Source organism: Rhinichthys klamathensis, unplaced genomic scaffold, assembly GCF_029890125.1.
Source record: "Rhinichthys klamathensis goyatoka isolate OS25496 unplaced genomic scaffold, OSU_Roscu_1.1 h1tg000571l_1, whole genome shotgun sequence".
NCBI lineage: Eukaryota > Metazoa > Chordata > Actinopteri > Cypriniformes > Leuciscidae > Rhinichthys > Rhinichthys klamathensis.
The window spans coordinates 2,706,672-2,734,625 of NW_026607037.1; the positions used below are offsets into that span (position 1 = coordinate 2,706,672).

Sequence of the window (27,954 nt, forward strand, 5' to 3'; positions counted from 1 at the left end):
AAAATTATTTACCCCATGATTTACTCACCCTCAAGTCATCCTAGGTGTATGACATTCTTCTTCTAGACGAACACAATCGGTGTTATATTAAAAAATGTCCCGGCTCTTCTTAGCTTTATAATGGCAGTGAATGGCCGTTTATGTTTTGAAGTCCATAAAAAAGCATCCATCCATGATAAAAGTGCTCCACACGGCTCTGCGGGGGTTAAAAAAGGCCTTATGAAGTGAAGAACGATATCCATATTTAAAACTTTATCGACTAAAATAACTAGCTTCCGGCAGACGGCCTACGTATACTACACAAGTCGGTTAGTCTTCCACTGTGAATCGATGTGTACGGCTGTCTGCCGGAAGCTAGTTATTTTAGTCGATAAAGTTTTAAATATGGATATTTTTCTTACACAGACACATCGCTTCACCTCAGCGATTTATTAACCCCCACAGAGCTGTGTGGAGCACTTTTATGATGGATAGATGCACTTTTATAGACTTGTAAACCGAAACGGCCATTCACTTCCATTATAAAGCTTGGAAGAGACAGGACATTTTTTTATATAACTCCGATTGTGTTCGTCTGAAAGAAGAATGTCATATACACCTAGGATAACTCGAGGGTGAGTAAATCATGGGCTAATCTTAATTTTTGGGTGAACTATCCCTTTAAGCGGACATTCAAATGGCCACTGTGAAAAGTTAAGATGATACAAATGAAAGTGTTCATTTCAAGTCTTCCCATGATAAACTAATTGAGATGAAGAACATAATTGTTACAAGCATTTATTTTAAAGAGACCTTTATAAGGAATGAGAGCCTTTTCAATTCTTTAAAGGAAAAAAAATGCATTATTTATACACTGTCTGTTCCAAACCTGTATGACTTTCCTCTGTGGACCGCAAAAGAAGAATGTTCACGCTGCTCTTTTATGTAGAAAATGAACGAGTCAAGGTTCAATATATAAACATAAAAATATAATAAAAATAGTCCATATGGCTCACTGTCTTCTAAACTCATACAATATCTTTGTATTAAGAACAGACCCAAATTTAATCTGTTATTTACTGAAAATCATGCTTTGACAGTCATTATTACTATTCACTTTCATTGTGCTTAAAAGAGCTAAACTTCTCCATTTGTGTTTCATGAAAGCAAGAAATTCATACATGTTTCAAAAGACTTGAGTTTGAGTAAATTATGACAATGTACCGTTATCCGAAAACATTCTTGCGATTCTTTACTCATGGCCAGATTTCCCTTTGCAGTATTATGTACTCTCAAAAACATAGTGCGTATCCAGCAATTTTTATTATTATTATTATTAAAGGTGCTCTAAGCGATGTTGCGTGACGTCACTTCTTGTTGACGTTCGAAGTATTGTCAAACAAAATGGAGGCTAGCTCGACCCTCCCTCCTCCTCATCCCCTCCCCCTCCCTTCCGTTGCACGCGCACTAACCCCCCAACCCCCAAATCATTCTTGTCGGTTATTGGCTGGAACACTGTTTATGTTTCGTGGTCCAGGTTGGACCAGTTTGTTTTTGTTGCTGTTTGTGGAGCCTGGGCTGTCTACAGAGACCGCGTTTTTGTTTACAGTGTGTTCAGGGGACAGGCAGCTAGCGGATAGTGCGGAGATGTTTGCTGTATGTGACGACAAAATGTTTCAGCCTAAAAAACGCGTGACATCGCTTAGAGCACCTTTAAAGAATCACAAGCAAGTAATGTAGCAAAAACTAACCTGTCAAATGAATGCACTGGATGATCATTGATACTGTAATACAAATACACACGAGCACTGTTTAAATTTGTCATGTCTGTCACGGCTGTACAACAGAGATTAAAGTCTACAACATTATTGACACGACAACAATTTTTTTATTATTTCTTTATGTGCAACTGTTATTCTTCGGTTAACTTGTACACTTTCTGACTGTTGTCAACACAGATATACCCTCCCTCCATGACCCTTGCAGACTGGAAAAAAAAGACAACATAATTCAGATATAATGTAATATATAATAAGACAGAGATAATAAGATATGAGACAAGAGATATTATGTATCATTTTGGACTTTTCATTCATTTTCAAACTTTAGCTGGACAGAAAGAAAAGATGATGGTTACAAAAGAATGCAAAAGTTCATGATGGAATTGCTTTCTATGGCTATATTATCTGTGCAAAACCAGGTTTGGCTTATAAGGATGTTCACCACATACTGTGGTTTTTGGCTATATGCACTCCATCTGTCTTTCTTATGCAAACATACCCAGTAAGCTGCTCCAGAAGGAATTGTATGTGGCATTTCCTGTTACAGCTCCCGGTTTGGCGGGGTTCCGTCTTACCGTTTTCACTGAGAACCCATCTGGACCTATTACCTCAACCTCCACAATATGGTAGTCTGCTAATCTGGAGAGAAAGGAAAGAAGAAATGCTCATACTCAAGGTTAAGGATTTGAACAAAACCTGAAGTATATTGGTTTTTTTTTTTATACTTTTGGTAGTGAACAACTACTTAGCAACATGCTGAAAAGTCTAGGTATGGAGGCAGTTTTATTGTGTTTTATGAGGAATGAAACATTTTGAGGACCAGTTGGCAACTCACGCAGTGTCTGAAACGATTTCTCCAGTAACCCCATGGAAGCCCAACTTTGATGCGGCTATGGCCGCAGCTGCCATTGTGTTCACATTGTTGGGGGCTATGGGGCAGAGCTCTGCTACTGAGCCGTGGTACAAGACCCGCCTCCCCTCTCCCTCCGTCCAATCAGAGAGCAGGCCACCAGTCAGTCGAAAGCAAGAGGGATGTTTAGACATTCGGATGGAAAGAGCCTATGAGAGAGACATTACCATTTACCATTTACATTTGAAAATTACTTAATTGTTTCTCTCACATTAAAAAATATATTAAGTTGAACTTTAGCTATTAACTTTGCTGACCACCTGTTGAATATAAATATTTTTTATGAGCAATCGTATTAAAATTTGTACACTAAATAATTATAATAAAATGGTATCACCCGCAATGTTCCGCTGTCGTTCATTTTTTGAATATCTTGGCCACCCCATAATGCACCACTGGGCACATAAAGCGTTTTTCCATGTTGTTTTGCAGCAGTGCGGAGCTCGTGCTCAAGCTGGGTGTCGGAGAGGGCCGAAGGGCTGCCCACCTGAGGGAGGGAAAAACTTGATCGGGGATGGTTCTATAACAATTACATAACCAACACAGCTTGTAATCATTATGAAATAATGTAAATAATATGGAAAGCAAGATTGCTGGTGATTAATATAGAGGTAAACAGTAGTTACCAGAAAATGAGCGTGTGACAGAAATCTGACCCCAAACTCTTTAACTATCTGTGGATGACACACCTCCACTATTACATCAGTTACTCTGAAACACACACAAAAACACTTATAAGTGCTCTGTCTCTCCCGTTTACATTTAAACAAATAGGGTGAATTCAGGTTGATTGGGACACTTTTTGCCATTGATATGACTGGGGAAAAGTGCCCCTATGCAACATGCACGTGCATACAAACATATTAGCAATGTTTACCTGCATGTGAAATCTGAGAGGTCATGTAGAATGAGCTCTTCGGGCAATGAATCTTTAAGTTTGTCTGGATTTCGGTTCCAAACGAATGCTAATTGCAGCCCCACTTTAGGCCCTTCCCTTTGGATCTTCTCAACAAGAAACTGTCCTGAATGTAGAGAGAAATATAAAATACAAGCTTCATGGTTTGACAGAACATCAATTGATACTGAACATGAGTAATCACAGCTCTTCCACGCTTCTTGACCAATACATTTTCATGATATTTTAGTGGTTTGTGTTATGGACAGATTCACTAATGAATCAAAAGTCCCAGATACTTTTCGATGACAAAATATATGGTTATATGCTGATTAACTGAGAAAATGACCTTAAGATGTTATATTTAAAAAACAGGAAGTATAATTTTTTTTTATTTTGTCAAAGGTAATATGCAATATTTTAAGTGCAAATTAAATAAATCAATGTGTAATACACTGTAGGGAAAGTTGAAACAGAAGTTTTCACTGGAGAACTCACCTAAATGTCCATATCCCACAATTCCAACCTTTAAGGATCTATCAGCCATATCTGCAAACTGAGAAAATAGATTCAAAAGAACCATAATAGCATTTCTATAGAATGTCTAATCTCCAGGGTTTGTCTGCTAAACGTAGTTTAAGGGAGCTAATTGTTACCCACAACTATATAACAACAGTGTAGTCTATTTTGTAACTTCTGAAACGGGAAACAGCATGTAGGCCAAGAAGATTTGCTTATATTGCATGTATATTCCCCACACATGCTCTTGATTAAAACTCTGGCCCCTCCCCCCTTTTCATTTTCTCCAATGTCACCGTCCAACTAATACATTCTCCTTTATCTCTAACACACTGAACTCAATCGCTCCTCTCAACTTTCACTTACCTGCTTAATCCTTACCTTTTCTCTATTTTCACTCTCTCTTTCTTCTCGATGTTCGTCGATCTCTTTCGCTGTTTAAACTTGACAGATTGTTGGATAGAGCGGGTTAAAGTTCATGTTAATCATTAGACTTTGTGTGTGAATCCATTGGCGTTTGGATATTTTAAAGGAGCACTGTAATATTATTTATGGTAGAAACGGGGATCCTGAACCTGAAGTTGCCATGCCATCTATGATAGGTCTTTAAACACCTTATTAACAAGTGTAAGACAAAAATGTTATAGTAGACTCCCAAAATATACAACATTAATGTATTTAGAATATATATATATATATATAATTTTATTTTGTGCTTTTTTGCATCATAACACTGCGGCTCCGTGGCGCCCTCATATGGGTGACCATGTGGAAAAATTTAAATATCTCCAGCAGTTTTGATTATAACTATGCATTTAAAACCACTACCATCAGAGAAGCTAATAATAATGGAAAAAAAGAATTAGAATTACAATGATTATTATAATAATTACAATACTTTTGCATATATTTAGGTTGATATAGGCCTAAACAATTAGCCTAAATAAAACGTTTCTTGTGCTTCTCCTTACTCTGACATCTACAAACACAACGGAAAAGCTGACAAAATGAATAAAATAAGCTGAAAAGACAGAAATCAAAGTGATAAAGATAATTTTCTATAATTAATAATAATTAAAAAAAAAGATCTTCCTGAACTTGTGTCTCAATCATCAAACCTTTGCTCTTACTGATGATGTCACTGCAGGGTAATAGGCCATAATGCAGAGAGAAGAGGGAGAGACAGGCACAGAAAGAAGGAGAGAGAGTGAGGGGTGTACTTTGTTTATGACAGAACAATCTGACAGATAACACATCCCTCATAATGGTCCAAAGTCCAGACCTACCCGAGCCAATGAAACACACTGGTATACATAGTTCACAGAGACATTGCAGATCTCCCAGTTGTGGAATACGTGGCCCACATCTGAGAACGGTGTGTGTGACTGTTTAGGCCAGAAGAGAGAGATGGACATCCTGGAGACAAGTGCCTTTGACCGCAGACAACGCAGAAATACGGTAATCACATCACCACACACACACACACACACCTGCACACAAATACAGACACCTGCGTTCTGCTTTTGTGGGATTCACAGACATCCAGTTTAAATATTTAGATCCACATTTAGTCACAATTATTTTTCTAGTATTATGGCTTCACACTCATGTCATGTTTTAATTTCCTCATAACAAAGATATTTGCATTTAATGTTTAATTAAAAAAAATGTGAGACTATTAGAATTCTCTTTAGAGCAGAATGTGCAGACTGTGTTTTTATAACTGATGCCTGTACTGCTTTCATTCTTTTCCAGTGCTGTGTACTGTTTCTCTACCTCCTCCCTTTTTTTGCATCCTGCACAATATACTTCTATTTGTGGATCCCAGACTCCACCCCCTCTCTTCTGGCTGCTGGAATAAAGGCTGCTCCCATCCTCTCGTTGGTCCTTCTGGTGTTCAGCTATAATGGGGGGCGGAGTCTAATGGGTGTGGCCGGAGGGTTGCTGCTCTCAGCGGGCGGAGACTGTTGCCTTATTTGGCCAGAACGTTTTATTCATGGTAAAAGTTATTTCTTTCTGTCCCATATCTTAACTTAAGACTATCAGGGTTAATGACACAAAATTTAACAAGAACATATCCAGGCCATATTTCACCCTAATATATACATATATAGGCTATATATATATATACATTGGAATATTAGGGATATTAATTTATTTTCATGGCAGCAGTTAGGCACAATTTCTCCATAAAAAGTGCCATCACCACAATCCAAAATAGTAATAAAATATATATTTTTTTTATATTGTATTAATACATCATGATACTAATTTGTTCAGTCTTTATTTTAACTTGATATATACATCGTATTTGTAACTGTATCACTGTAATGAGAATAAAATGAGAATTACCATTCAGAATTAGGGAATTTGGTATTTTTTTTATTACAAATGTTTTTAATTACTTTAAATTTATTTCCATTTTAATATAGAATTAATCACAATTCTCCACAGCAGTGTTATTTTAACATCAGTTTTTATTAATGGTTTGAATTTGTGTTTAATCTAATTTTAGTTCAAGTTTTGTAATTTTGTTGTGTGATTTTGTCTCTTTTTATTATTATTAAAAAAATAAGTCTACATCTTTTATTCATTTTTATTTCATTTTTAATGATTTAAGTAGCCTATATCAGGTAAAGGTAAATTATAAAACTTTCCTTTGCAACTAGTTAAAAAAATGAGTAAATATTAAATTTTATTTTGATTGACATTTATTTTACTTCAAGTAACATAAATATTTATTTATTGTTTTGGTTGATTACAAAAACCCTGTCTCACAGTCCAATCTCTTTCTGTTTTCTTTTTCAGGAATGAGCTGTTTCGCTCTGGCCCACTTGCTTTACTCTTTCTCCTTCCTGTCATCACGATATTCTGCAACATCTTCGTCTTTCTCATTCTATATCCTCTACCTCCCCCTGTGGTTGATCGGCGGTGGACTTTATGTGTACCTGGTGCCCTTCCTACGGCTTGATCCAGAAGCTGACGTCCTCGTCCCAGCCATAGGGGGTTACGTGCTGCTCATTGTCATCATGGCTACACTAGCTGTTCGTACGCGGCGGCCGCTTGTCCTGCTGGGGAGCCTGGTCTTCATGGCTTCTGACCTCACAATTGCACTAACAAAGTTCAATGTCTTTGATATAGAATACGAAAGGCACATTATTATGACAACATACTACCTGGCACAGCTGATGATTGCGCTGGGTGACGTGAAGGCAATGCTGGAGGAGGATGCTGATGATATCCACAAGTGGAAGAGATCATAAAACTGCTGTGAACTCAGGATATTGGTTTAGTGATGCCACACAAACACTACTTTGTGTATCATCATCACTGAAAAGGGTTGATTACGGTATAAAATGGGACCTATTTGAATAAACCTGTCTGTGTCTGTTTCGCAGTTAAATCCACAACTATTGTGTGTGGACTTGACTTATATCCCTAAATATCTGAAATATTACAGTCTACAATAACAGCTGAGACTTAGGCCTTCTTCTAGTTTCACTGCAGCAGACTGATGTAAACTCCTCACAACAGACTCTGCGCTGATATGAACTGATTTAATTAAATTTAACTGTATTTAAATCAAGTTTTATTTTGTCGAACAACACAAATATTTATGCTGGGATGCTCCACATTGAAATTATGCTATTTCTAGAGCAGAGATAATTGTATCATACTTAAACAGAAAATAAAGGAGGTTGTGTCACAGTGTCACAGATATGTATTTATTGACTGATTCATGAAACTTTTGTGGTCTAGTTGCTGGACAAAAGACAAATGTAAAAATGTTTATTTTTTTATTTTTCTATAGAAATTGAATAATAGAAATATATATATATATACGGTATATATATATAATAGAAATTGTAAAATTGCTAAATCTAAGCAGTTTTAGTCTGTATTAAGATATCTAAACTGAACATTTAGGATCTTATTAGGCTAAAATTTATTCCATAATAGTATTAATAAATAACTTGAGTAAACTGAACTGTAGTGATTTGACACTAATCACAAATCACTACAGTTGACGTAAGATCTTAACGTAAGCTCAAACATACTTGACGTAAGATCAAACATCATGGACAGATGATCCCCGTTCACTTATAGCGTCATCTGTCGGTTATCTTGAGTTATGTGTGAGGAAAGCTTCGGTATTCCAAAACCACACACACACACACACTCACTCACTCACTCACTCAACAGAACTGAGGAGAGAGATGGGAACTGAGAGAGGCTTCTCTACGATCAAGACAAGTTGATCTTCAAGACAGGAATGAACTCGTATCCATTTCATTTGTGAATAATGCCGATGGAATCATCACATGCGTTGTTTTGGTGATGAGGAGACGTTCACATTCCGAGGGAAAGAGGATATAGCAGCTAAGTCATAATTAGTCAGACAGGCAAATTATGAATGAAAATTTTGAAGAAATAAGCCCAAAACGGGAAACACACCGTGTGTTTATGCGCTAAAGACAACAACATTCGTAACGCGAGTTACGAATTCTCATCTATTCTCTCAGGTAAATAACTTTAGCCTATTTTACATCCCCCCCCCCTCCCCCCATTAAGTTCCCAAGCTTATCAAAACCTTTTTTATTGAATTTCTGGATTGTTATAGGTAAGTTATACATTAACGGACTTGAGGAGCGATATTAGTTAACATTCATGAGCTGTATGTAAAAAAAAAAAAGAAAAAAAAGAAAAGATAAACTGACCCCCCCCCCCCCCCCCCCCCCCCCAAAAAAAAAATAGGCTAGGCATAAATTAGGCTATATCTGTATCAACCGTTTTCTCTTATTATATATCCAACTCGTTCCTCTACATCTGAAGAACACAGCTAAGTTTATGCCCTAAAAAACTAGCAGTTGCTTGATGGTAATTAACCTAACAACAAGTGCCCATTTATCCTCAAAATAACTCCACAATCAGCAAGCATAATGATAGCAGGGTGTCAGTTGTAATAATGACTATTATTATTTTCTTCCTGTTTCCTGTTTGTTTTGAGCTGGTGTGCTCTTCCTCCTCCTGATGTTCGGGACTGTCAGTATGTCTATGGGCGGTCATGCTGTGGCCAGCTGCCTTTCTCTCACTTTCACCCTCCTGCTCCACGTCTTGGATGTGTGTCTGTGCCACCAAGCAGAAAACGGATGCCCAGAGAGCTGTTTCTGCTCAGAGAGTGTCGACGGCGGGCTGGTGGTCCGTTGTAGTGACATGCACTTGATTGCAGTGCCACGTGACCTTCCGAACACTACACAGCATCTATACCTAGACAACAACCTGCTGCTTACCATACCAGCCGATGCCTTTATAGGGCTCCCACTACTGTTCAAATTAGATCTTTCCCACAACAGGTTGGCTTACCTGGAGCCCGGAGCCTTTCAACACCTTGCAGACTCATTGAGCAGCCTGGATCTTTCTTCTAACCAGCTGGAGACCCTGGACCCCAAGGCGTTCGGCGACCTTAGAGCCCAGACTAACCTCTCTCATAACCCCTGGCTGTGTGACTGTCGTCTGCAGCTGGCTATGCCACAGCTGCTCTTGGATCCCTCCTCCCTCACTGAGGTGGTGTGCAACACTTCTGAACCTGAAGCGCTGGAGGCTCAAGGTATGCCCTTCATTCTGGTGGCGACTGATCTTGACTTCTGCACTGCAATCCAGAGGACCATTGATGTGGCTATGCTGATAACAATGTTTGGCTGGTTTACAATGGTTATATCCTATTTAGTTTACTATGTAAGGCACAACCAAGAAGATGCAATTCGCCACCTCGAGTATCTCAAGTCTCTGCCCAACAGGCAGGGCAGATCTGAGGATTCACTGACACTTAACACCAGGCCGTAACACAATTATGAATAACAGGGTTAAAATTACACTGGTTTTTCTTTTTCTGTTGTTTTTATTGATGTTTCTGTATAAAAGATCAAATAAAAAAACAACAAAATATATAGAGAAAGTGACAGTAAAGACTTATATGATGTTACAAAAGATTTCTATTTCAAATAAATGGTATTCTTTTGAACTTAATATTCATCAAGAAATCAGAAAGAAGTCTCACGGTTTCCCCAAAAAAGCAGAACAACTGCTTTCAACACTGATGATAATAAAAAAGAAAAAAGAAGGACCATGTGACACTGAAGACTGGAGTAATGATGCTGAAAATACAGCATTGACACTACAGGAACAATTTTTTTTTTTTTTTTTTTTTTTTTTTTATAAAGTAAAATAGAAAGCAGTTGATTTAAAGTGTCATAATATTTCATAATATTGCTGTTTTTACTGTGTTTTTGATCAAATAAATGTAGGATTGGTAAGCATAAGAGAAATAAAGTGAAATAAAAATTGAAAATTCTAAAGTGATTATCATTATTTATAGAAATATGCATTAAAAACAACTGTGAACTTGATATATTGAGACTTGGTAACCATTTCTTTGGGACACAAGACCAATTGAAAATATGTTACTGCCCGGATCAAAAGCTTTTTTTTTTTTTATTAAAATAGGGTTCCTGAGGTTAAAGAATGTGTCTTTCAAAATGGGACACACATGTTGTACATGCAGTAGCTATATTAGATTTGAGCACATTGTGGGTTTTTGTGAGACTCCAATAACAATGAGATTATGTGCAGTACCTGTATATCATACTGTATCTATTGAAATATAAATACTGATACTGTATTGAAATAGAAATACTGATCTGGGCTTAGGTTGCAAAATTATGCAGACAATAGGCTCAAATGACTTGTATTACTCATATAAGATGTCTACTTTTAACAAGTAGCGAGAGTTGGATTCAGATTACACTGAATAACTACACCACATTTGAACTCAAAATTAAATACAGACGGAAGAGCTTGAGCCCTTCAGTCTTCAGATGTACAGCACTGTCATCTATTATTATCGTTGTTCGGGCCTGGTAGGCATGATGGACCAGCACCTGCTCCCCATCAGTGGCATCTGATACCAATAATGATGTTTGAATATGTTTCTCAAGGTCTTCATGATTTTTAGACCCAGTTTCATATGTCTCTGCTTTACTAATCAGCTGCTTTAGTGATTCACAATTGTATTGTCAATTATTGACAGCAAGTGCTCAGGTGCCCAGTGTTATGAATTTCCATTCATGTATGAATCAACTGCTGTATTAATATGCATTTTGCAAAAACCATCCTAATTTAGAAGTAATAGTGCAACGGTCACCAGCTGGAGTGCCCTTGAGAGCCACCAGAGGGCACTCCACATCAGACTATTGTCATTACCCCACAAACTAGGCAAGGCAAGGCAAGGCAAGTTTATTTATATAGCACATTTCATACACAATGGTCATTCAAAGTGCTTTACATAGAAAAATCAAAAGAAATAAGAATAATTAAAACAGTTAAGAGCAAAGAAATTAAAACAATCAAAAGAAATAAGAATAATTAAAAACAGTTTAGAATATAAAATAAAATAAAATACAGTACAAACTGTCGGACACAGTAGCACAGTGCTCATTCAGTAAATGCAGGGCTAAACAGAAGTGTTTTTAATCTGGATTTGAATGTGACTACTGTTGGAGCACATCTGATCTCCTCTGGAAGCTGGTTCCAGCTGCGGCTGGCATGATAACTAAAAGCAGACTCTCCGTGCTTAGAGTGAACCCTTGGTATTTCTAGCTGATGTGATCCTCACTGTGATTCAGTGAGCATATCTGCAATGTATTGAGGTCCTAGGCCATTAAATGATTTATATACCAGTAATAATACTTTAAAATCAATCCTAAATGTAACTGGGAGCCAGTGTAAAGACCTGAGGACTGGTGTGATGTGTTCATATTTTCTGGTTCTGCTCAGGATCCTGGCAGCAGCGTTCTGTATGAGCTGCAAGTGTCTTATGGTCTTTTTAGGTAGGCCAGTGAGGAGTCCATTACAATAATCCACCCTGCTGGTGATGAAAGCATGAACAAGTTTCTCTAAGTCTTGATTGGAAACAAAGCTTCTAATTCTTGCAATATTTTTCAGGTGATAGTATGCAGATTTAGTTATTGATTTGACATGACTACTGAAACTAAGGTCTGACTCTAGAGACACACCAAGATTCCGCACTTGATTTTTAGTTGTTAGACCCCTAGAGTCAAGGTATGCATTCACCTTGAGAACTTCATCTTTGTTTCCAAACGCAATGACTTCGGTTTTGTCTTTGTTTAACTGAAGAAAGTTTTGGCACATCCAACTGTTTACTTCATCAATGCATTGGCACAGGGAGTCAATGGTGCTTTAGTCGTTAGGCAATCGGGCTAAGTAGAGCTGTGTGTCGTCTGCATAGCTGTGGTAAGAGATTTGGTTCTTTCTCATTATTTGGCTCATTGGGAGCATGTACAGGTTGAATAGGAGTGGTGCAAGAATTGAGCCTTGAGGGACTCCGCATGTCATGGATGTCCACTCAGACTTATGGTCTCCTATACTCACATAATAACCTCTCCCTGTCATGATTCTGCCCTCGTGTCCTTGATTTTCTCTAGTCTTGAGGCAGGATCATGACAGAATCATGTTTTGTGTGCAAGCACATGGTCTTGTGTTTTGAGCCATGTGCTTGTGTTGTCTCGTTACGTTACCCCGCCCCCTTGTTATCCTCGTCTCGTCATTATTGTCTAGTCAGTTTCACCTGTCCTTGTCTAGTCAGCTTCACCTGTCTTTGTCATTAGTGTCTCCCTATTTAATCCCCTTGTGTTTGCTTGTCCTGGGTTGGTACATTGTCTAACTTTGCGTGTATATCCCTGTGAGTATTTCACCTGAAGACCTGTTCTATTAATTGTGAGTTTGCTTCTTGTCAAGTCAGTATTTTGTTTGTCATCGTGTCTTAGTTTTGTTGTGCTCTGGTCCAGTTCTGTTTTGCCCCCCTCGTGGGTTTTTGTTTTCTGTTTTGTGCCTCAATAAATCCCTGTTTGTCTGCATATCGTCTGCATTTGGGTTCGTTCCTCCAACTTCATAACAGAATGTACCGACCAAGACAGAACCCAGCAGACAGTATGAGCTTTCCTGCCAAGCAACCTTCGGGCCCCTCTGATCAATGTTGGTTATCAACTCCCCGCGACAGGAGGAGCGTCAATCTGCCATGCTCGCCTGAGGGTGAGTGGATCCTAAAGAACTTCGCTCAGGTTTTTGATCATTTCTCCCGGGAGGAGTCAGAGACGGCTTTCCCATGGTTTTCGCCTGCCGCCTGCCTGCCAGCTATTCCCGAGGGTCGTTTGATCGGCGTCGCGACGCTCGGGGACCAGGCTGGTTCTCTCACGACTCCTGGCACTCCATCTGCACCTGCTGACCTCCGTGGGAAGCGAGGGCGGCGAACCTCGTGGGACTCTCCTTCTGAGTCCTCAGCGTCGGAGTCTATCCGGCCTGATATATCTCCTCCTTCGCCCAGCACAGTTACCACCGTGCTTCCCCAACCGGTCACAAGCCCGGCTACGGCCTCTGCTTCTCGATCTAGGAGAAGGAGGGGAGCCTCCTGTCCTTCGTCAAGTGTCGTCACAGAGCCCGCTGCAGTCAGCGCAGTCGCCGAGCCCGCTGCAGTCAGCGCAGTCGCCGAGCCCGCTGCAGTCAGCGCAGTCGCCGAGCCCGCTGCAGTCAGCGCAGTCGCCGAGCCCGCTGCAGTCAGCGCAGTCGCCGAGCCCGCTGCAGTCAGCGCAGTCGCCGAGCCCGCTGCAGTCAGCGCAGTCGCCGAGCCCGCTGCAGTCAGCGCAGTCGCCGAGCCCGCTGCAGTCAGCGCAGTCGCCGAGCCCGCTGCAGTCAGCGCAGTCGCCGAGCCCGCTGCAGTCAGCGCAGTCGCCGAGCCCGCTGCAGTCAGCGCAGTCGCCGAGCCCGCTGCAGTCAGCGCAGTCGCCGAGCCCGCTACAGACAGTGCTTCCAGGTCTGATATGAGCACATCTTCCGAGTCTGTGGATAAGAGCGCTGATTCTGGTTCAGCTTCAGTGAACACTGATCCCTTTGTGGTGGCTCCGCAACCAGTTCCGTTGTTGCCCTTCTCCGTTCCTCAGTCGTCTACCTCTCTCCCTGTCATTTGTCCCGTGCCGCCTCCTGCCCTGTCCCAGTCAAGTTTCCCCAGCGCTTCTCCTCGTGTCACCCTGTCCCAGTCTGCTTCCCCCAAGGCGTCTCTTCGTGTGCCTCCACCCAAGTCCGCCCGGAATCCTCATCCTAAGCCCACATCCCGTAAACCCAAGACCACCGTCCCACCTACCCACCCTGGACAGTTCCCCAAGAACTTTGTTGTGCCTCCGCCTCCCCTTCCTTGTTTATTATTTTTGATGTTTCATCCTAACCCTGTTGTTGTGTTTTCGTGTTTGCCGTTACTGTTATTTGTCATGTTTTGTTGGTTTGTGTCGATGTCTCAGTCTGTCATGTCCCGTGTTTGATGTCCCCTTGAGGAGCGTCTGGTAGCCGCTCCTTAAGGTGGGGGTTCTGTCATGATTCTGCCCTCGTGTCCTTGATTTTCTCTAGTCTTGAGGCAGGATCATGACAGAATGGTAAATGGACTGCATTTATATAGCGCTTTCACAGACCCAATGGCCACCAAAGCGCTTTACAATTTGCCTCACATTCACCCATTCACTCACTCATTCATACACCGACGGGCGACGGCAGCCATGCAAGGCGCCATCCAGCTCGTCGGGAGCAGCTGGGGTTAGGTGTCTTGCTCATGGACACCTCGACACTTGGTCAGGTGGAACCGAGGATTGAACCACCAACCTTCCGGTTTGTAGACAACCCACATGAACCACTGAACCACTTAGCCACAGAATCATGTTTTGTGTGCAAGCACATGGTCTTGTGTTTTGAGCCATGTGCTTGTGTTGTCTCGTTACGTTACCCCGCCCCCTTGTTATCCTCGTCTCGTCATTATTGTCTAGTCAGTTTCACCTGTCCTTGTCTAGTCAGCTTCACCTGTCTTTGTCATTAGTGTCTCCCTATTTAATCCCCTTGTGTTTGCTGTCCTGGGTCGGTACATTGTCTAACTTTGCGTGTATATCCCTGTGAGTATTTCACCTGAAGACCTGTTCTATTAATTGTGAGTTTGCTTCTTGTCAAGTCAGTATTTTGTTTGTCATCGTGTCTTAGTTTTGTTGTGCTCTGGTCCAGTTCTGTTTTGCCCCCTCGTGGGTTTTTGTTTTCTGTTTTGTGCCTCAATAAATCCCTGTTTGTCTGCATATCGTCTGCATTTGGGTTCGTTCCTCCAACTTCATAACACTCCCTTCTAAGTATGACCTGAACCATTTTAGGACTGTCCCAGAAAGCCCCACCCAGTTTTCCAGCCTGTCAAGAAGTATGTCGTGATCAACAGTGTCAAATGCAGCGCTGAGGTCGAGTAGTACCAGCACTGATAATTTGCCTGAATCAGTATTTAAGCGAATATCATTTATTATCTTTATGAGTGCTGTCTCTGTGCTGTGATGCGATCGGAAACCAGATTGAAAATTGTCAAAGTATCCATTCGAGATTAAGAATTTGTTCAGCTGATTGAAGACAACTTTTTCAATGATCTTGCCTATGAAAGGAAGATTTGAGATCGGTCTATAGTTGCCTAATATCGTCTTATCCAGATTGCTCTTTTTCAGGAGGGGCTTGACAACTGCAGTTTTCAGAGAGTTTGGAAAATTCCCAGAGAGAAGCGAGGCATTTACCACTTCTAGGAGATCTGCTTCTAAACTGTTAACACACTTTTGAAGAAAGATGTGGGAAGTGCGTCAAGGGCGCAGGTTGATGTTTTAAGGTGCTGTACGGTTTCTTCCAAAATTTTGCCATCAATTTCTTCGAAAACAGACATAGTAACTACTTTCTTAGGTAGTGGTCTGATCTGTTTGACCCCAGCGCAACTCAAGGACATGCTGATCACCTTTCTGATATTATTGATTTTCTCAGAGAAGAAAGAAGCAAACTCACTGCACTTGCTGTCTGAGAGCATTTCTCTGGGAATCTGGCTTGGGGGGTTTGTCAGTCTCTCTACAGTAGCAAAAAGAGTGCATGTGGTGTTTAAGTTGCTGTTTATAATATTTGAGAAAAAAGTCTGTCTAGCTTTGCCTAGTTCCATATTGAAAGCATGGATGGTGTCTTTGTAGATGTTATAATGGACTACAAGTTTTGTCTTCCGCCACATCCCACATAGCAAACAGACTTGGCCCAAATGTGGCCTCAAAATGGCACTGCTGGCGTGTTGCCGGCACTGGCATGCATCATGTCAGCCAACTCTGGGCCATGCGTGGCAATGATGGCACTGCATGCATGACGGCAAACAACATTTGGGCCGATTGTGGATGGGAGGTGTGTGGCCCAGATCATGTCAGCCAACTCTGGGCCATGCGTGGCAATGATGGCACTGCATGCATGACGGCAAACAACATTTGGGCCGATTGTGGATGGGAGGTGTGTGGCCCAGATCATGTCAGCCAACTCTGGGCCATGCGTGGCAATGATGGCACTGCATGCATGACGGCAGACAACATTTGGGCCGATTGTGGATGGGAGGTGTGTGGCCCAGATCAGTTTAGCAATTATGGCCCAGATCAGTGTAGCGATTATGGGCCTTTGTGTACTGGACAGTTATAAGTATTTAGGGCTGCTAGGCCTATTAGTTTTCAGCAATGTTCACAAAATTCAATAATCATTAAACAATTCCCAAATCCATTTGACCTGAACAAAATATACATTTTCCTAACATGATAATTGATTTAAAAAAAAAAAAAAAAAAAAAATTATAGTTTAAAGAAAAAATAATTCACATACAAAATAGTCAACATTTTCCATACTTTTTAGTTTAAGCACCACAAAATCATGTTAAAAACGTACTATATATATATATATATATATATATATATATATAATTATATATATATATATATATATATATATATATCAGTTTATTAAAAAACGTTTGAAAAAAAATATCATTTAAAAAATGCTTATTTTGGCGCGATCTCCACGGTAACAGCAGCTTTTCTGGTTGGTTAATGAGGTTCACGTGATGTATGCGTCGTTTGAAATTTCTCCCGCTGAAGGGTGAAGAATAGTGATGGGAAGTTCGGTTCTTTTCCGCGAACCGGTTCTTTCGGACAGTTCGTTTCAATGAACCGGTTCAAAAAACCGGTTCACCAGTTCTTTTACGTCCTCGCGTAATGACGTCAATTATATCATCCCGGCGGATAAAAATACTTTAAATTAAAGGCATTTGTAATCATAACTTCACTTAAATAATAGTACTCATCGTAATAATCCTCTTGGATAAGTTTCTTACATTTACATTTTGCAAACGAACCCTGTAGCCTACAGGCGATGTGCAAACGCGGATGTTTAACATGTCTTAAATATATAAAGTGCATAAGTGGTCTTCATCATTTTATTTGTAATAAACTTACATTTCGCCGAATTCGGCCCCTCATTTAAGTCCTCGGTTCACCCGTGCTGCGTGCTCATCAGCACATCATCAGTTGGCCGAAAGAAAGTTCTGTTTAGAGACGGTGCTATCACGCATGCTCAGTATCTCCAGCTCATCGGTTCTCCGTATTGAACGTGTCAGAAAGAAACAGTTCTCGGTTCTGTACTGGTGATTCAAGAACTGCAACAACCAGTTCTTGACTCCAGAACCGTAGCATAGGCTGTGTGCTGAGCTGAGAACTGCTGAAACCTGAATATACAGTCGACAAAACTAAAAAAATCGATGCATGTCTTTCTTCTCCAATATGTTTAATACGTTATGTTTTAACACATTATAAACATTTACTAAGCAGTACTGTGCAGTGTGCACCATTAAAACTTTGGCAAGAGTTTACATCAAATATTTATATCAACTTACTTAGAAATTAAATGAGCAGTTCCTGAAAATATTATTTTAATAAATGTTTAGTTTGACAGTTTTACAATCCATTCATTGTGTTTCCAAACTTTAAAATAATACAGTGATAATACAGTAATTATGTGATAAACATGTTTCCAACATGTTTTTTTTTATTACACTTACTGATGTTCAACTAAATAAATACTTAAGAAACGTACATTTCGTCCCTCAGAAAAAAATTGCACGCATGCTCAGCTCATCGATCAGTTGTTCTCATTATGTCGAACGTGTCCGAAAGAAACAGTTCTCGGTTCTGTACTGGTGATCCGATAACCGCTGTACATGTGCGTTCGGTAGTACGCGCATGCGCAGTATCAGCTCGTGCTCATCACTCTCAAAAACAGCACGTTTCAAACTGTTGGATTTACTGGAGTAAAATATATTCCGGTATATTGGTTTATTTCGAGTCAGAGGGACTGTCAGGCATGTCTGAAAGTGAGTAACTTTAGTAACTTGTGTATCAGCACTAACGCAAGACGCGAACTGTTTCGAACGATTCAGTCCGATTTAGTGTACTGGTTCGACCGGTTCACTAAAAAGAACCGGTTCAAAAGAACGATTCGTTCACGAACCGGCCATCACTAGTGAAGAACAGAAGAAGTCTGTCACTGTCAGACAACTCTGCTGTTCAGGTAAGTGAAGTTCGTCGCTCTCTTTCTTTGTGCTTTTTTTAAATACCAGAATTCAAACTCGGATGTCACTTTGTTCTTTATTGAAGTGAACTTTTGCTTATATGGTAGCGGATCCACTGCCCCTTGAGAATGCGAGTACAGACTGACGCGACCGGTGCGATAAACCGGCCTGCGGGATGTAATGTAAGTTAATGCTGTTAAAATGATAGGAAAAATCACAGCGAAATCAGCAACAAACAACAGTAATTGACTTTTAAAGCTCAAAGTGATTCAATGGCTGTATAATCAGATTTAATTATATCTAAATCTAATCTGTGACTTTGATAATCAGGATATGTCTGCTATTTTATGTGTGTGTGTGTAACGTTATGTCTGTTCTTGTTTTTTAAAGGAAGTTCAAACAAAACTGAAAATTTACTCATCATTTTCTCTTATGGTTTCTTTTGATGAACACAAAGAACACATTTTGAGGAATGTTGGTGACCAGACAGGTAACTGGAATGTAACATTAAATTGGAAAGTGGTTCTCTACTGATTAAATTTCTTTTTATTTTTTTTCTGCTGTGTTCAACAGAAGGAAGAAACTCATACAGGCATCGTACAAGTGGAGGTGAGGAAATGTTGACAGAATTAAAATTTTTGGTTGAACTATTCCTTTAGTGGATAATTGCCGTTTTATTTTAACAGTTAATAAATTAAAAGTTAATTCACAGATAAGCATGTGTTTACACCACAGTTTTCATATCTAAACATTTTTAAGGTTTTTGTTTGCTAAAAAGGTTTTGTTTGTCAAAATACTGTTGTCATACTGTTGTGAGTTTGACAACAGTATTTTGACAGTCATTCAATAGTGCCACATTATAAGCAACCATTTCCTGTATAAAATGTAACCAAAGCAACCTTATTTTATTTTGTTACCTACAGGTGGATTAATGTTTGTATATGTATTTATTAATTTTGTATTAATTTAATATTTTGTCTTTTAGCTGCTGTGAGAAAAAAATCGTCTGACACAACATGCTCCCGATCAGGAGATAGAAGCAACTATACAAGATGGCTTCAGCTTGCTCCTGATAGAGATGGAGGAAGGAGAGAGCGCTTGAGGAGAAAAGAGATGTACTTCACTTCCTGAGAACTATTTTTTTTCTCCCTCACACATACAAAAATTCTGATGTGTAAATTTGTTTTAAGTAATTGTTTTAATTTGCTCTATGTTTGTTGAGAGTAAAATTACATTATAATATGGTTACATTTCAGTGCTAGATTCATTCATAGATTAATTTAGTTAGAATTGGAAAATGTTGTATACTTGGCTGTTCAGGCAACTAAAATAGTGTTCACACAACTCTAGCTGTATTACTACAATATTACTACAATAAGTAAGCTACTGTTTAAAGGAACACTCCACCGTTTTTTTCATATTAAACTTTTTTTTTTTTTTTATTAAACAGACCATTAAACTATGTTATTGCCTTATAACATATAATGGATAACTATAATGTATGGCAGAATAGCACTTGATAGCACTTCAACTCGGTGCAGTAATATCATCACTCATAATCCTCTCCCGATGATATAGTTATATTACTGCGCCGAGTTCAAGTGCTATTCCGCCATACATTATTATCCATTTTACCCGCTTAGAAAAGTGCCATGTTTTATTTTGTTTCACCATACTTGGTCGTGTAACTGTATTTAAATAGGGAAAACGTGGAGGTGTTTGGTCGCTTCTAACTTCATCTCTGTTTGGATCCTAATGAATGAACTGGGCTAAGCTAAGTGCTATCAAAGTGTTGCCGCGCGCCAGAGCGATTGAGTGCCACACTGAGACGAGAGAGGTATCAACTCGTCTTAGTTAAGGGAATAACATAGTTTAATATGAAAAAACGGTGGAGTGTTCCTTTAAGACAGACCAGAACATTTTGAAATTAAATGCACTTTGAGGTAATAGGATGTTGCGCTTTGAATGTACAAAAAAAAAAAATAGCCTTCACACAGTTACACAATTCTAGATTTGAATTTTCATTATTATTAAATGTTTTGGCTTGTGCATTACTACAATAAGTAACGGTTAAAGACAGACAAGAACATTTTGAAATTAAATGCACTTTTTTGAGGTGCTAATAAGATGTTATGCTTTGAATGTACTAAAATAGCCTTCACACAGTTACACAATTCTAGATGTAATTTAAAAATGTATTTTTGGCGTGTACATTATTGTTAAATAAAGCAATTTTCAGAATTGAATTTTCCTGTGACTTATTTGTTCATATGGTTTGGTAAGATTAGGCTGGGTTATGGCTCAGTTTTGGGGTTTCTGGTGTTGATAAGGTTAACTTATGGCTGAGACTTGGTACCAATAATAAAACCTGTTTTGGTCCTATTCAGGGCCAGTTATGGCCCATGTGTGACTCTTGTCCTTAATCCAGTTCTGGGCCACATTAAGGGCCAGTTAAGGGTTAACTGGCTGAGATTCGGGCCAGTTATGGCCCATGTGTGACCCTTGTCTTTAATCCAGTTCTGGGCCACTTCAGGGCCAGTTAAGGGTGATTAACTGGCTGAGATTCGGGCCGGTTATGGCCCATGTGTGACCCATGTCTTTAATCCAGTTCTGGGCCACTTCAGTACCGTCATTCTTTGCGGTACTTGGGCCGAGGGAAAAGTGATTGTGTGGCCCGGAGCTGGGCCAGAAAACATTTGCTATGTGGGATGCGCTCTATTTTTCTGCATATTCTTTTCATGTTTTGCACTGCTGTTGAGTTTCTCCGAGGTGCTTTTTGTCTACCACTTTTCCTGACTTTCACAGGAGCAATATCATCAATTACACCGTTAACTTTTGAGTTAAAAGAATCAAGAATAAAATCAACAGAGTCAGCAGATATGCTTGGTTTTAAAGATATGGCCTTCATAAATAGTACACTAGTGTTCTCATTTAAGCATCTCTTCTTGACAGACACAGATCTAGCTTCAATGGCAGGAGAGATCAATATATCAAAGAAAATACAGAAATGATCAGACAGTGCTACATCCTTAATAACAATCGATGAGATGTTTAGACCCTTACTGATAAGTGAATCTAGAGTGTGTCCACGATTGTGTGTCGGTCCGTGTACATGCTGAATCAGATCAAAAGTTTTTAAAACAGTTTTGATTTCTTTTGCCATATTGGTTTCTGCATTGTCTATGTGAATGTTAAAACCACATTTCCCATAACTCACAGCCCGGACTCATCATCCCTGATTGCATCCACCTGTGTCTCATTACCTTGTCAGTCTCAGCCTATAAATCATGTACACTCATTCATTCCCTGTGAAGTCTTGTTTAGTGTTTATAATGCATTTCTGAGCATTCGCCCTGGTTTCATTGTCTCTTGGTTCTTGGATTTTTGCCTGTTTCTTGGATTCCTTTTTGCCTCTGACCCCTGCCTGTTTGTTTGTTTGTTTGTTTGGACTGCCTTTGCCTGTTTGATTATGATTCTGGATTACTCAAATAAACTGCATTTGCATCCTCAACCGTTGTGTCTCAGAGCAGTTCGTGACAAATAGGCTATTTTCTATCCTATTTTTGACCTTCTCCTTTGAAACACTCAGTTTTGATAAACGTGTGCCGCAAAGCCCACTGCTATGATTGGGTGTTTCAACATCCCCGCCATTACATGTGGAATTGTTTTGAAAACTTCCGATGCTGTAAAATGGCAACCAGTGAGTTCGAACCCAAATCAGAAGAAAACGAACCTATACAGCAAGGATTAATCATCTGTTTTTATAGTTGTTTGTTATTGTGTATTTGTAAGGTAGTATTATATTTTATTACATTATATTAGTGTTGAAACAAAGACACTACAGAAAGGTGTTTATCTCGTTACATAGTTTACACAGGTTATCAGTTGGCAAACATTTGCCAACTGATAGCCTACATTAAAGGGTTAGTTCACCCCAAAATAAAAATTCTGTCAGTAATTACTCACCCTCATGTTGTTCCAACCCCGTAAGACTTTCGTTCATCTTCGGAACACAAATTAAGATATTTTTTATTAAATCTGAGAGCTGGATCACTCCTCCATAGGCTTCTTAAGGGATCGAAACTGGCCGGCCCAGAAAAGTTAAAGACATCGATAAAATAGTCCGAGTGACTACAGTGGCTCAATCTTCAATCTCACGACCAATTCGTCCAAATTTGACGAGTGATTAAAAGATGGCTAATTCGTAACAATTCGTACGACCTCATTCGTACGAATTTGTACGATTTGTCTAAACCCACGTGATGGGTAGGTTTAGGGGCGGGGTCAGGGGTAGGTCATTCGTACGAATTCATACGAATTGGGCAACTCGTCAAATATGTACGTTTTAGCAAAAATCGTACTAATTCGTACGAGTGAGGTCGTACGAATTGTTACGAATTAGCCATCTTTTAATCACTCGTCAAATTCGGACGAATTGGTCGTGAGATCGGGTTGGTTTATCAAGTGACGAGAATACTTTTTGTATGCAAAAAACAAACAAAAATAACGACTTTATTCAACTATTCATATCCTTCTCTGTGGGCCGTGAGATTTCACATACTGAAACTGCGCAAAGCTTCTGTGTTGTACGTCACACGTAGGCTCACTATTGGTCGACGCTGGTCATGTGTGTGATGCGTCTGACGTACAACACAGAAGTTTTGCGTAGTTTCACTACGTGAAATCTCAAGGGACAGCTCCACCTGGTATGAACATCACAGGTTGCTATCTCTTAATTACGGTTACGATATGGTCGTGAACGCAGCATAAGCTTGTTGTTTTGGTTCAGGAAGAACTGTAAAAGGCTGTTGTTGTTTGTTTGTGGCTCTCGGTGACTGACGTCTGTCTACAACTCTGCATAGCCTTATTCGGACCGAATGCAATGATTGCATGACACTTTTTTGGTGCTGAGACTTTCACAGAAAATACATATTTTAATATTTAGGTCACTCCTATATTATTGATTGCCACCAGGTTGTGAAGAGAGTTTTATCCAGTATAACAAAAAGTGTTTATAAAACAAATTGCCTATCCGTCCTTTAAATGTCAAAAGGAAAATGTGATTTCTCTGTTAATGATTAACTTATCAGCCACAAACCACAAATCACAAATCTGAAACAAGCTGTGCTCAGCATGGGTTTTGGTGGTTTGTGGCAGATCAAATGCTCTTTTTGACCATTTATTGCTCATGACTTTGTGACAGTGTGGCTATAATGGCTTGTTTTTAAATGTGTCATCTGACAATGTTTGGCTAAAGATGTCCTGCAACACAGACTGACTAAATGCACCGCAAGAAATAGGCACAGTCTCAAGCTTTTGAATAATTAGAAGTCTGTTTTACACAAATACATGCAATAAAAGAATCAGGCACTGATAAGACAATTACGACTACAATAGAATAAAATAGGTTGCTTACAACAAATTAATCAAAATGGAAAATAATAGATTTAAAAGAAAAGGGTATTTTTTTTGCATATAGGCAAAATAGGCCTTGCACACATAATGTGGCATAATTACAACACCATACTAACAAAAAATATCGAGACCACGAATCATCACCAAGATACATTTCTCCATCATCAGTTCACAAAACATGAAATAATATTTCCAGCAATCTCTCTAAATGAGGTTATTTTGCTGACTGGTAATTCTGAAGCAAAAGGACTCACTGAGATGAAGCTGTTTAATGCAGTGTAGTTATTAGAAGAGCACTAGAACCGACTTCTAAGAAAAGAGATAATACAAACAACTGTATTAACAATTATTATAAGAGCTATGTCCAGCTTTACAAATTTTTGTTCGTAGGCTTCATCTGTTGTATTAACTTTTATAAAACTGTTAAAGTGGAGGGACATGGTGGCTCAGACATACAGGACAGTCTGTGTTCACCATTCAGGGTGTTACTGTTTTCCTACTTTAATGCCCGAGGGGTGCCAGCAGCACCTCAGTGATGCAAAGTGAGTGGATGCCTTTTAACTCTTCCCCGCCATAGGCCTTTTTCACAGACTGTGATGATGTGTTTTAACAGTCATGAGCATCGTAAATCCTGCAAAGTTTTGTTTATTTAAAAAAAAAATGTATGTACATTTATAACACTATACTTTGTATTATATCACCTTTACATCAAATTACAAAAAAAAAACTAGTTAACGCTGCTGTGGGGGTGTTTCTAAAACAGTGGCTGTGGGAGTGATGGTAAAATTGACATATTTCTCTCTTTTGACTGCTGCTATCAGTCTCTCTCTATTTTTTTTCTCTTTTGGAAGTTATGAAAACACTGTTGTGGAGTTTTTCTTTTGCTTTTTGAGCAAATGGGAACACCAAAAATTTATATTTCATGTAGTATCTTACCACATTACAACAACACTTACGCTTAGACGTCGATGGAAGTAATATATATATATGTGTCTTTTTTGTTTTAGTTATTGGACAACATGTCATGTACAAACAACATGGCAACAAAAATATATAATTACAATATGACAATAGGATCAGGTGCAAAAGTGCATTACAGACAAGAAGAAGAAGAAAAGAAGAAGAATTATCCTTTGATTACCGTAAACATATGATAGTGTTGGGGATAGCTTTAATCATGGAATTGAATGTGGTCTGACTACAGGTTATATCATACTTGAGACAGAAACTCCAAAACGTTCCTCTGATATTGACAATGAAGCACCGACCAGTTCTCCATCCAGTCCTTTTTATACATTGATTTGTTTCTTATTGTGATATATCTATTTTATCCATATTGGGGTGTTGTAAGAGCTTCCAGAAGACTTGTTGATGAAACTGGGATAGTTTGATAGGGAGATGCTGGGGAGTGAAATCACAAGTAAAAATTATTTTACCATGCAAATGTACAGTTATTGCTATCTGTTCAAACTTGATATACTGAGACTTTGTCACCATTTCTTTAGGACACACAATTGAAAATAAGTTTGAAAGCTTTTTTTAGGGCTCCTAGAATGTCTATTTTCAAAACTCACATGTTCTACATACAGTAGATTAGATATTTTTGTGAGACTAATAACCCTTAGATTATTTGGGTGATTTTTAATGGAAAAAGTTATGTTAATGGAATTCAGGGAAATTCCATGTTCCTCTGACTTTTTAAAATGGTTTTATATGTCTCTGCTTTACTGATAGATGCTTAAGTGATTCACACAATTGTTTTATTGTGTGAAGCCAGTATTGTTGAGCCAGTATTATGCATTTACATTCATACGTATTGTATATGATTGAACTGCTATTAATTTGTATTAAATTGTCTTTTAGGAAGTGAAATTGTCGATAAACTGAACAACTGATCATGGTTTTTTTTTTTATATCTAAAACCTGCTGTGCTTGGCATACAAATTCCAGTGGTGTGTGGTAGATCAGATGACAATTTACTGTATTGTTCAGGACTTTCCATCAAAATGATAACACTGTGTCATCTGTCTACAAATTAAGAATGTAAATGAGACTTTAATTTTATGATGATTTTAATTCCTTTTTTAAAGCACTTTGAATTACCATTGTGCATTAAAATAAACTTGCCTTGCCTGTATGTTATTTTATACTGTAAAATATTTATACTGTAAAGGTTTGCTCTTTTTTTCTGGACTTTAGCCTACTCTTCCCCACTTTTTATTTATTATCCTAAAAGTAAGAAAAGTGATAGATTTTTAACAGAATTCAAAAAGTGCCTTACCGCTATAATCGGTAACACTTTACAATACGGGTGCACTAATAAGCATTAATTCATGCTTAACTAATGCACAGATAATACTGAATTAATGTGTAACTAATGATTATCTAAGCTATTCATTAATGATTACCACATTAGGAACTAATTAAGAGTCTTACACTAATATGCATTAATACATGATTAATTACTTCATTGTTAGTGTAAATTCATGTGTAAATTACAACAATTACTAAATGACTAGTTAATAACGATGTGCCTCAACACTGAATTTGACATTCCTATTATGGACCTCGAGGTGAGCAAAGATGCCAAAGAAGAGCCTGCTCTTCTGCAAGACGGCTGGGAGAGACTGGGCTGTGAACTGAACCGCGGTGCGGGGAAAAACCTCATCTACCTGTGGGTGAAGAGAGAGAAGCCAAGCTACATCAGTGAGGTCGCAGCAACTTCTGAATTCACTTCTGACAAGCAAAAGTTTGATCTGGGCTTCACTCGTGTGGATGAAGACACCAATCGTGGTGCTGGTGGAGAATATGTCTACCTCTGGTATCGGCGCACAACCGATAAGAGCAAAGCTCTCACTGCTCTTAATGTATCCACTGACTTCCAGGAGAATGTAAGGATCCAGAATGAAGGCTTCAAAAAGATCAGTGTTAATCTCAATGACGGAACCACTGGAAACGATGTCTACGCATGGCACCTGAACGAAGGATGTGAATCGCAGATCAAAGCCATGGTTCTACTGATCAACTCTGACGCCTATGGGGTGTATCAGAAAGCTGGTGTCAACTTTATTAACAAAAATCTCAACGAGGGCAACAAAGGCCAGGAAATGTACATAGCATACCAATAGCGCTCTATAGCTTAAATAATCAAATATGTGAAAGCCCAAAGGCAACTATAAGCACAATTATTGAAAATCGTAATACGCTCAAAGCATATTGTCACTGAGGGTTTTGTAATACACCCAACCACACACAATTCAAGTGGCTTTTGTGATTTTGTTTGATTGCATTATGAAATAAAGCATTTTTAACCACAACAAATGTTTGGTGAGGTTTTTTACATTTGTGTGCCTGTCTTTGGAACATAATGTCTAGCAATATGCACTGTTCATTCATAATACCCATATTTCAGGGTCATAATGCTCAAGGACAAAAACAGGTGAACGTTCTCTTTATTTGGTGCTGTTGTTTAATATAAGACCAAGTGCTTAGATACTAATACTATTCCACATTCATTATTGATGGTTACAGGTGAAGTGGAAATGTAAAAGGTAAAAAAAATGGTATGCCCATTAGGAACGCGACCCCACCTTGCACTATATTGACTGTAAGTGTACTGTGAACAACTTTGGATATAAAAATATCTACAAAATTACAAATATCCTCACATAACTCTTATAATTTCTCAAGTCATTGGCCATTATGTCCACTAAGTGGAGTAATCACTTTACTTTTGAGTTCATGTCTCTGAGATGAGAACAAAACATGCCAATCCAACAAGAGCCACAAAGTTACAAAGAGCTGTACAGGTATATAAAAAAGTATGCCAGGCCCATGCCATTATAAAGCTTTTTTTTTTCTTTTTGCCATGTGGGAACATTTTGTCCCTATAATGTAGGGTTTACCTGAACCACACATGTTTATTATGAATAAAGTGTAATTCAGTCCTGGTCAGACAAAT

The 27,954-nt window shown here is 38.9% G+C and overlaps 3 protein-coding genes across 4 annotated transcripts; 2 read left to right on the forward strand and 1 right to left on the reverse strand.

Annotated features, from left to right (window-relative positions):
* Positions 1–1,890: 1,890 nt before the first annotated feature.
* aspdh (aspartate dehydrogenase domain containing) lies at positions 1,891–4,570 on the reverse strand. Of its 2 annotated transcripts, none has more exons than XM_056239886.1 (8): positions 4,466–4,570; positions 4,064–4,114; positions 3,548–3,692; positions 3,297–3,381; positions 3,008–3,157; positions 2,596–2,819; positions 2,260–2,399; positions 1,891–1,966 (listed from the first exon to the last, which is right to left on the reverse strand). In XM_056239886.1, the coding sequence occupies exons 2-8, from the start codon at positions 4,110–4,112 to the stop codon at positions 1,929–1,931; spliced, it is 831 nt and encodes a 276-aa protein (XP_056095861.1). In that variant the 5' UTR covers positions 4,113–4,114; positions 4,466–4,570; the 3' UTR covers positions 1,891–1,928. The 2 variants fall into 2 exon arrangements, with proteins under 2 accessions (XP_056095861.1, XP_056095862.1); XM_056239887.1 differs by having other exon boundaries at positions 4,451–4,553.
* Positions 4,571–5,371: 801 nt separating this feature from the next.
* Positions 5,372–7,798, forward strand: tmem86b (transmembrane protein 86B). Its single transcript, XM_056239807.1, has 3 exons — positions 5,372–5,542; positions 5,840–6,083; positions 6,893–7,798. Exons 1-3 carry the CDS (start codon positions 5,492–5,494, stop codon positions 7,345–7,347), a joined length of 750 nt encoding a protein of 249 aa, XP_056095782.1. The 5' UTR covers positions 5,372–5,491; the 3' UTR covers positions 7,348–7,798.
* A 1,142-nt stretch (positions 7,799–8,940) lies between these two features.
* Positions 8,941–9,945, forward strand: lrrc3cb (leucine rich repeat containing 3Cb). Its single transcript, XM_056239872.1, has one exon. It carries the CDS (start codon positions 9,116–9,118, stop codon positions 9,926–9,928), a length of 813 nt encoding a protein of 270 aa, XP_056095847.1. The 5' UTR covers positions 8,941–9,115; the 3' UTR covers positions 9,929–9,945.
* The last annotated feature ends 18,009 nt before the right edge of the window (positions 9,946–27,954 follow it).